At 55.6% G+C, this 10284-nt stretch overlaps 1 protein-coding gene across 1 annotated transcript in view; it reads left to right on the top strand.

The window, feature by feature from the left end:
- The first annotated feature begins 671 nt into the window (after positions 1-671).
- The window catches only part of PTPN23 (protein tyrosine phosphatase non-receptor type 23), a 109599-nt gene continuing 99986 nt past the window's right edge, over positions 672-10284 (top strand). Inside the window, exons 1-3 of the mRNA XM_063924582.1 lie at positions 672-1007; positions 4950-5024; positions 5205-5332. Coding sequence (XP_063780652.1) covers positions 924-1007; positions 4950-5024; positions 5205-5332 — 287 coding nt within the window. The 5' untranslated portion in view covers positions 672-923. The remainder of the gene's footprint in view (positions 1008-4949; positions 5025-5204; positions 5333-10284) is intronic.

Here is a 10284-nt window from a genome sequence, read left to right as displayed (position 1 = left end):
GCGGCATAATGTGTACTGGCAGCTCCGAAATGTGACATAGGGTGACATTTACTAAGCAGTGATAAGAGCGGAGAAGTGAGCCAGTGGAGAAGTGCCCATGGCAACCACTCAGCACTGAAGTAACATCCATAATTTGCATATTATAAAACTATACAGAGCTGCTGATTGGTTGATGGGGCAACTTCTCCACTGGCTCACTTCTCCGCTCTTATCACTGCTTAGTAAATGTCCCCCACAGGGTGAAATGAATCACTACTACTATTCATAAAAGAAACTATGGCACTGCTATGGGTATAACATTACATAATGCTCTACTATGGTACAGAATATGCCCTAGGGCACTACTATGGGGCATAACATTAACACCAGATGGAGAGAAGAGTCTCCCTAGAAGCATCGGGACAGGGGCCCCTTCAGAATGTTGCTACGGGCCCCACAAAGTTCTGGCTACGCCCCAGGGCTGCTGGGTGCCTACACAGGGGATAAACCCCAATCCCCCTCTCTACCCCCAGGGGGCACTGCTGTGCTGCCTGGACAGACCCATGAACATGTTCTGGGGCACTGGGCAGATTACCTCAGACTATACACCTGTGTTGCCCCTGTTATTACACGCCTGCCCCTGAGGGGGGAGGGACTGCACGTGACAGGCTGGGGGTGCGCGTGTGTGGGGGACTCATGCTGGGACTTGCAGCGCCGCCGGTGACGTCACCTCGCCCAGAAGACTACACTTCCCGGCATGCCTAGGGCGGGGCACGGCGAGACTGAGTGAGAGCAGGGCGGAGGAGGACTACACCTCCCAGCGTGCCCCGCGCGTCCCGTGACGGGGGGAGGGGATTGCGGCGGCCGAGCTGCTGCTGCTTCCGGGCTGAGCGAGTGTCGGTGCCGCAGGTGACGCAGCTCTCGGGCCCCGCACAGGGCGCAGCATGGAGGCCGTGCCCCGGATGCCCATGATATGGCTGGACCTCAAGGAGGCCGGGGAGTTCGGCTTCAGCCAGGCTGTCAGACAGGTGGGGAGGGGCGGACTGTGACATGAAGGGGGGAAGACAGACTGTGGGGGGCAGTGATATGGGGGGGTACAGACTGTGCGGGGGGGATGTGATATAAGGGGTGACAGACTGGGGGGGCTGTGCTATAAGGGGGGACAGACTGTGTGCGGGTCTGCTATAAGGAGGGACAGACTTGAAGTGGCTGTGATATGGGGGGACAGACTGCTGGGGGGCTGTGATATGGGGGGTGCAGACTGCGGGGGGCTGTGATATGGGGGGGACAGACTGTGCTGGGGGCTGTGATATGGGGGGACAGACTGTGCTGGGGGGCTGTGATATGGGGGGACAGACTGTGCTGGGGGGCTGTGATATGGGGGGGACAGACTGTGCTGGGGGGCTGTGATATGGGGGGTACAGACTGCTGGGGGGCTGTGATGTGTGGGGTGGTAAATGGTGTGGGTAGGGACAGTGTGAGGAGGGTGGAACAGACAGATTTTATGATATGGGGGGACAGACAGTGTGAGGGGTTGTGATACGGGGGGCAGACAGTGTGAGGGGCTGTGATATGGGGGGACAGACAGTGTGAGGGGCTGTGATATGGGGGGACAGACAGTGTGAGGGGCTGTGATATGGGGGGACAGACAGTGTGAGGGGCTGTGATATGGGGGGACAGACAGTGTGAGGGGCTGTGATATGGGGGGACAGACAGTGTGAGGGGCTGTGATATGGGGGGACAGACAGTGTGAGGGGCTGTGATATGGGGGGACAGACAGTGTGAGGGGCTGTGATATGGGGGGACAGACAGTGTGAGGGGCTGTGATATGGGGGGACAGACAGTGTGAGGGGCTGTGATATGGGGGGACAGACAGTGTGAGGGGCTGTGATATGGGGGGACAGACAGTGTGAGGGGCTGTGATATGGGGGGACAGACAGTGTGAGGGGCTGTGATATGGGGGGACAGACAGTGTGAGGGGCTGTGATATGGGGGGACAGACAGTGTGAGGGGCTGTGATATGGGGGGACAGACAGTGTGAGGGGCTGTGATATGGGGGGACAGACAGTGTGAGGGGCTGTGATATGGGGGGACAGACAGTGTGAGGGGCTGTGATATGGGGGGACAGACAGTGTGAGGGGCTGTGATATGGGGGGACAGACAGTGTGAGGGGCTGTGATATGGGGGGACAGACAGTGTGAGGGGCTGTGATATGGGGGGACAGACAGTGTGAGGGGCTGTGATATGGGGTGGACAGACAGTGTGAGAGGCTGTGATATGGGGTGGACAGACAGTGTGAGGGGCTGTGATATGGGGTGGACAGACAGTGTGAGGGGCTGTGATATGGGGTGGACAGACAGTGTGAGGGGCTGTGATATGGGGTGGACAGACAGTGTGAGGGGCTGTGATATGGGGTGGACAGACAGTGTGAGGGGCTGTGATATGGGGTGGACAGACAGTGTGAGGGGCTGTGATATGGGGTGGACAGACAGTGTGAGGGGCTGTGATATGGGGTGGACAGACAGTGTGAGGGGCTGTGATATGGGGTGGACAGACAGTGTGAGGGGCTGTGATATGGGGTGGACAGACAGTGTGAGGGGCTGTGATATGGGGGGACAGACAGTGTGAGGGGCTGTGATACGGGGGGCAGACAGTGTGAGGGGCTGTGATATGGGGGGACAGACAGTGTGAGGGGCTGTGATATGGGGTGGACAGACAGTGTGAGGGGCTGTAATATGGGGGGACAGACAGTGTGAGGGGCTGTGATATGGGGGGACAGACAGTGTGAGGGGCTGTGATATGGGGGGACAGACAGTGTGAGGGGCTGTGATATGGGGGGACAGACAGTGTGAGGGGCTGTGATATGGGGGGACAGACAGTGTGAGGGGCTGTGATATGGGGGGACAGACAGTGTGAGGGGCTGTGATATGGGGGGACAGACAGTGTGAGGGGCTGTGATATGGGGGGACAGACAGTGTGAGGGGCTGTGATATGGGGGGACAGACAGTGTGAGGGGCTGTGATATGGGGGGACAGACAGTGTGAGGGGCTGTGATATGGGGGGACAGACAGTGTGAGGGGCTGTGATATGGGGGGACAGACAGTGTGAGGGGCTGTGATATGGGGGGACAGACAGTGTGAGGGGCTGTGATATGGGGGGACAGACAGTGTGAGGGGCTGTGATATGGGGGGACAGACAGTGTGAGGGGCTGTGATATGGGGGGACAGACAGTGTGAGGGGCTGTGATATGGGGGGACAGACAGTGTGAGGGGCTGTGATATGGGGGGACAGACAGTGTGAGGGGCTGTGATATGGGGGGACAGACAGTGTGAGGGGCTGTGATATGGGGGGACAGACAGTGTGAGGGGCTGTGATATGGGGGGACAGACAGTGTGAGGGGCTGTGATATGGGGGGACAGACAGTGTGAGGGGCTGTGATATGGGGGGACAGACAGTGTGAGGGGCTGTGATATGGGGGGACAGACAGTGTGAGGGGCTGTGATATGGGGGGACAGACAGTGTGAGGGGCTGTGATATGGGGGGACAGACAGTGTGAGGGGCTGTGATATGGGGGGACAGACAGTGTGAGGGGCTGTGATATGGGGGGACAGTGTGAGGGGCTGTGATATGGGGGGACAGTGTGAGGGGCTGTGATATGGGGGGACAGACAGTGTGAGGGGCTGTGATATGGGGTGGACAGACAGTGTGAGGGGCTGTGATATGGGGTGGACAGACAGTGTGAGAGGCTGTGATATGGGGTGGACAGACAGTGTGAGGGGCTGTGATATGGGGTGGACAGACAGTGTGAGGGGCTGTGATATGGGGTGGACAGACAGTGTGAGGGGCTGTGATATGGGGTGGACAGACAGTGTGAGGGGCTGTGATATGGGGTGGACAGACAGTGTGAGGGGCTGTGATATGGGGTGGACAGACAGTGTGAGGGGCTGTGATATGGGGTGGACAGACAGTGTGAGGGGCTGTGATATGGGGTGGACAGACAGTGTGAGGGGCTGTGATATGGGGTGGACAGACAGTGTGAGGGGCTGTGATATGGGGTGGACAGACAGTGTGAGGGGCTGTGATATGGGGTGGACAGACAGTGTGAGGGGCTGTGATATGGGGTGGACAGACAGTGTGAGGGGCTGTGATATGGGGTGGACAGACAATGTGAGGGGCTGTGATATGGGGGGACAGACAGTGTGAGGGGCTGTGATATGGGGTGGACAGACAGTGTGAGGGGCTGTAATATGGGGGGACAGACAGTGTGAGGGGCTGTGATATGGGGGGACAGATCATGTTGGTTGAGGGACTATTCTAGGGATGTCAGACACTGTGAGGAGGGTAAAGGGGGGGATTGAGTGTTAGACTGAGGGGGGGGGGGGGGGATACACCATGTGAGGAGAGTGGGGTGGGTGGATAGACTGATTCAGTATGATTTACCGGTGGGCGGGATGTCGGCTGTCCATGTCCGACAGCAGCATCCTGTCCACCAGCACACTGGCAGCGGGGAGAGCGCAGAGAGTCCTCTTTTCCTGTATTCCCAATTGTGCCGGCTGTCGGGTTTCCAGCGTCTGTATCCTGACCGCCGGCAAATTGAATGTATCCCGGATAGGCAGTGTGAGGAGGGGGAGGGACAGACAGCGAGCGGGGATTGGTTATGGGAGGGGCCTGGTGATGTGGATCCTGTGTATTAGGTGTTGGAAGTAATAAGGACAGTGTGTAGGGAAGATACGTCTGTAACTATTGCTGTAAATTATTATAGAAACTCCATTTAAATAGGGCCAAGTATTCCCAATACAGAACCCAGAAAAATTGTGTACCCCACTGGAACGCTGTTGTGTTCCCCACCCAGGAACAAATTAGGGGGGGACATGATCAGAATAACAAGGCATGCTGGGACGTGTAGTTTCACAGCAGCTGGAGTAGATAACTGGGATCTCTCACCGGTCTCTCCCCTTCTCCCATTGCAGTTTGTCCTGAAGAATTATGGGGAGAATCCTGACAATTACAAAGAGGAGCTGAAGAAGCTGGAGCAGCTGAGAGAGGTACAGTATAGGGTTTGGGACTAATGCACCACATACAGTATAGGGTTTGGGACTAATGCACCACATACAGTATAGGGTTTGGGACTAATGCACCACATTCTGCAGTGACCTCCCTTGTGTTGTGAGTCGCGTTTCCCCGCAGTTGCGCTGTGTGTGACGTTCTCTGTCTTCTGTCTGCAGAGCGCTATCAGTGTGCCTCGGGACTTTGAAGGATGCAGCGTCCTGCGCAAGTACTTCGGCCAGCTCCACTACCTGCAGAGTCGCATCCCCATGGGGTCTGAGCAGGAGGCGGCTGTCCCCATCACCTGGTGAGCTGTTTAATTCATTGTTTTATTCAGTCTGATCAGACTAGAGAATAGGTGAGAGGTGTATAGGGTGTGGACCCTTCTCCCAGGACTGGCGTCAATGGCTGCAAACACACGAGACCTGTAGGCTGAGTGTATGGACTGGTGACTCTGCCGGTACGAGACCCCGCTGTCAGCTCAGCGTACGTAGCAATCCGCCACAATCGGGACGGGGCTTCTGCGCTACGGCTGCTGCATGTGCTGACGGCTCACATAGATGTGTGGGACTTGTGCTCGCAGAAAGCGGCCAGGAGTGTGACCGTATTACATGTTACTCAGCTCGTGGTGTACCCTGTATAATAGGATGGTAGGCTATAGATACATAACTCCGCTTCTTACAATGATAAATGTGCCTCAGACGTTATCACACCGATAACTCCCAGGGGACTGAGCACAGTGCTGCTGGGAGTGTGTTAGATGAATGTCCGCCATATGCTCTGTGCTGCGTTAGTAAGATACACACAGTGTGCACTGTATGGCCGGGAGTGATGAGATACAGATAAGCTGTAATTGCACAAACCTTGAGCACTCGGTATACCCACATGTGTCAGCCCTGACGGACAATATTACTGTAGGTGTAATGAGCCAAAGTAAATGGTAATAAAAGTCAGGTATTTAACACTACCTGAGGGGACACGGACAGCCTGTATAGGTAACACTATCTGAGGGGACACTGACAGCCTGTATAGGTAACGCTACCTGAGGGGACACTGACAGCCAGTATAGGTAACGCTATCTGAGAGGACACTGACAGCCTGTATAGGTAACGCTACCTGAGGGGACACTGACAGCCTGTATAGATAACGCTACCTGAGGGGACCCTGACATCCTGTATAGGTAACACTACCTGAGGGGACCCGGACATCCAGTATAGGTGAGGGGACCCTGACATCCTGTATAGGTAACGCTACCTGAGGGGACCCGGACATCCTGTATAGGTAACGCTACCTGAGGGGACCCTGACAGCCTGTATAGGTAACGCTACCTCATGGGGAACGGGCAGCCTGTATAGGTAACGCTACCTGATGGGGAACGGACAGCCTGTATAGGTAACACTACCTGAGGGGACACGGACAGCCTATATAGGTAACGCTACCTGAGGGGACCCTGACTGCCTGTACAGGTAACGCTACCTGAGGGGACACTGACATCCTGTATAGGTAACGCTACCTGAGGGGACACGGACAGCCTGTAAAGGTAACGCTACCTGAGGGGACACGGACAGCCTGTATAGGTAACCCTACCTGAGGGCATATGGACGTCCTGTATAGGGAACGCTACCTGAGGACATACGGACGTCCTGTATAGGTAACGCTACCTGAGGGGACACTGACAGCCAGTATAGATAACGCTACCTGATGGGACCCTGACATCCTGTATAGGTAACGCTACCTGAGGGGACCCTGACAGCCTGTATAGGTAACGCTACTTGAGGGAGGGAACCCTGGCAGCCAGTATAGGTAACGCTACCTGAGGGGACACGGACAGCCTGTATAGGTAACGCTATCTGAGGGGACACTGACAGCCTGTATAGGTAACGCTACCTGAGGGGACACTGACAGCCAGTATAGGTAACGCTATCTGAGGGGACACTGACAGCCTGTATAGGTAACGCTACCTGAGGGGACACTGACAGCCAGTATAGGTAACGCTACCTGAGGGGACCCTGACATCCTGTATAGGTAAGGCTACCTGAGGGGACACTGACATCTTGTATAGGTAACGCTACTTGAGGGGACACTGACAGCCTGTATAGGTAACGCTACCTGAGGGGACACTGACATCTTGTATAGGTAACGCTACTTGAGGGGACACTGACAGCCAGTATAGGTAACGCTACTTGAGGGGACACTGACATCCTGTATAGGTAACGCTACTTGAGGGGACACTGACAGCCTGTATAGGTAACGCTACCTGAGGGGACACTGACAGCCAGTATAGGTAACGCTACCTGAGGGGACACTGACAGCCTGTATAGGTAACGCTACCTGAGGGGACCCTGACATCCTGTATAGGTAACGCTACCTGAGGGGACACTGACATCCTGTATAGGTAACGCTACCTGAGGGGACCCTGACAGCCTGTATAGGTAACGCTACCTGAGGGGACCCTGACATCCTGTATAGGTAAGGCTACCTGAGGGGACCCTGACATCCTGTATAGATAAGGCTACCTGAGGGGACACTGACAGCCTGTATAGGTAACACTACCTGAGGGGACCCGGGCATCCTGTATAGGTAACGCTACCTGAGGGGACCCTGACATCCTGTATAGGTAACGCTACCTGAGGGGACCCTGACAGCCTGTATAGGTAACGCTACCTCATGGGGAACGGGCAGCCTGTATAGGTAACGCTACCTGATGGGGAACGGACAGCCTGTATAGGTAACACTACCTGAGGGGACACGGACAGCCTATATAGGTAACGCTACCTGAGGGGACCCTGACTGCCTGTACAGGTAACGCTACCTGAGGGGACACTGACATCCTGTATAGGTAACGCTACCTGAGGGGACACGGACAGCCTGTAAAGGTAACGCTACCTGAGGGGACACGGACAGCCTGTATAGGTAACCCTACCTGAGGGCATATGGACGTCCTGTATAGGGAACGCTACCTGAGGACATACGGACGTCCTGTATAGGTAACGCTACCTGAGGGGACACTGACAGCCAGTATAGATAACGCTACCTGATGGGACCCTGACATCCTGTATAGGTAACGCTACCTGAGGGGACACGGACAGCCCGTATAGGTAACGCTACCTGATGGGACCCTGACATCCTGTATAGTTAACGCTACCTGAGGGGACCCTGACAGCCTGTATAGGTAACGCTACCTGAGGGGACACTGACAGCCAGTATAGGTAACGCTACCTGAGGGGACACTGACAGCCTGTATAGGTAACGCTACCTGAGGGGCGTGGACAGCCTGTATAGGTAACGCTACATGAGGGGACCCTGACTGCCTATATAGGTAACGCTACCTGAGGGGACCCTGACAGCCTGTATAGGTAAGGCTACCTGAGGGGCGCAGACAGCCTGTATAGGAAATGCGACCTGAGGGGGAACGGACAGCCTGTATAGGTAACACTACCTGAGGGAGGGGACACGGACAGCCTGTATAGGTAACGCTACCTGAGGGAGGGGACACGGACAGCCTGTATAGGTAACGCTACCTGAGGGGACACGAACAGCCTGTATAGTTAATGCTACCTGAGGGGGCACGGACATACTGTATAGGTAACGCTACCTGAGGGGACCCTGACAGCCTGTATAGGTAATGCTACCTGAGGGGGCACGGACATACTGTATAGGTAACGCTACCTGAGGGGACCCTGACAGCCTGTATAGGTAATGCTACCTGAGGGGACACTGACATCCTGTATAGGTAACGCTACCTGAGGGGACCCTGACAGCCTTTATAGGTAACGGTACCTGAGGGGACCCTGACAGCCAGTATAGGTAACGCTACCTGAGGGGACCCTGACATCCTGTATAGGTAAGGCTACCTGAGGGGACCCTGACATCCTGTATAGGTAACACTACCTGAGGGGACCCTGACATCCTTTATAGGTAACGCTACCTGAGGGGACCCTGACAGCCTTTATAGGTAACGGTACCTGAGGGGACCCTGACAGCCAGTATAGGTAACGCTACCTGAGGGGACCCTGACAGCCTGTATAGGTAAGGCTACCTGAGGGGACCCTGACAGCCTGTATAGGTAAGGCTACCTGAGGGGCGTGGACAGCCTGTATAGGTAACGCTACCTGAGGGGACCCTGACTGCCTATATAGGTAACGCTACCTGAGGGGACCCTGACAGCCTGTATAGGTAAGGCTACCTGAGGGGCTGAGGGGCGCAGACAGCCTGTATAGGAAATGCTACCTGAGGGGGAACGGACAGCCTGTATAGGTAACTACCTGAGGGAGGGGACACGGACAGCCTGTATAGGTAACGCTACCTGAGGGAGGGGACACGGACAGCCTGTATAGGTAACGCTACCTGAGGGAACACGAACAGCCTGTATAGTTAATGCTACCTGAGGGGACACTGACATCTTTATAGGTAACGCTACCTGAGGGGACCCGGACATCCTGTATAGGTAATGCTACCTGAGGGGGCACGGGCAGCCTGTATAGGTAACGCTACCTGAGGGGACCCGGACATCCTGTATAGGTAATGCTACCTGAGGGGGCACGGGCAGCCTGTATAGGTAACGCTACCTGAGGGGACACTGACAGTCTTTATAGGTAACGCTACCTGAGGGGACCCTGACAGCCTTTATAGGTAACGCTACCTGAGGGTACCCTGACAGCCAGTATAGGTAACGCTACCTGAGGGTACCCTGACAGCCAGTATAGGTAACGTTACCTGAGGGGACCCGGACATCCTGTATAGGTAACACTACCTGAGGGGACCCTGACAGCCTGTATAGGTAAGGCTACCTGAGGGGACCCTGACATCCTGTATAGGTAACACTACCTGAGGGGACCCTGACATCCTTTATAGGTAACACTACCTGAGGGGACCCGGACATCCTGTATAGGCAACGCTACCTGAGGGGACCCTGACAGCCAGTATAGGTAACGCTACCTGAGGGGACCCTGACAGCCAGTATAGGTAACGCTACCTGAGGGGACCCTGACAGCCTGTATAGGTAAGGCTACCTGAGGGGACCCTGACAGCCTGTATAGGTAAGGCTACCTGAGGGGCGTGGACAGCCTGTATAGGTAACGCTACCTGAGGGGACCCTGACTGCCTATATAGGTAACGCTACCTGAGGGGACCCTGACAGCCTGTATAGGTAAGGCTACCTGAGGGGCTGAGGGGCGCAGACAGCCTGTATAGGAAATGCTACCTGAGGGGGAACGGACAGCCTGTATAGGTAACTACCTGAGGGAGGGGACACGGACA

Source organism: Pseudophryne corroboree, chromosome 5 (assembly GCF_028390025.1).
Source record: "Pseudophryne corroboree isolate aPseCor3 chromosome 5, aPseCor3.hap2, whole genome shotgun sequence".
In the NCBI taxonomy this organism is placed as follows: Eukaryota; Metazoa; Chordata; class Amphibia; order Anura; family Myobatrachidae; genus Pseudophryne; species Pseudophryne corroboree.
The sequence above is the reverse complement of the archived record's forward strand: the minus strand, read 5'-3'. Positions and strand labels throughout refer to the sequence as shown.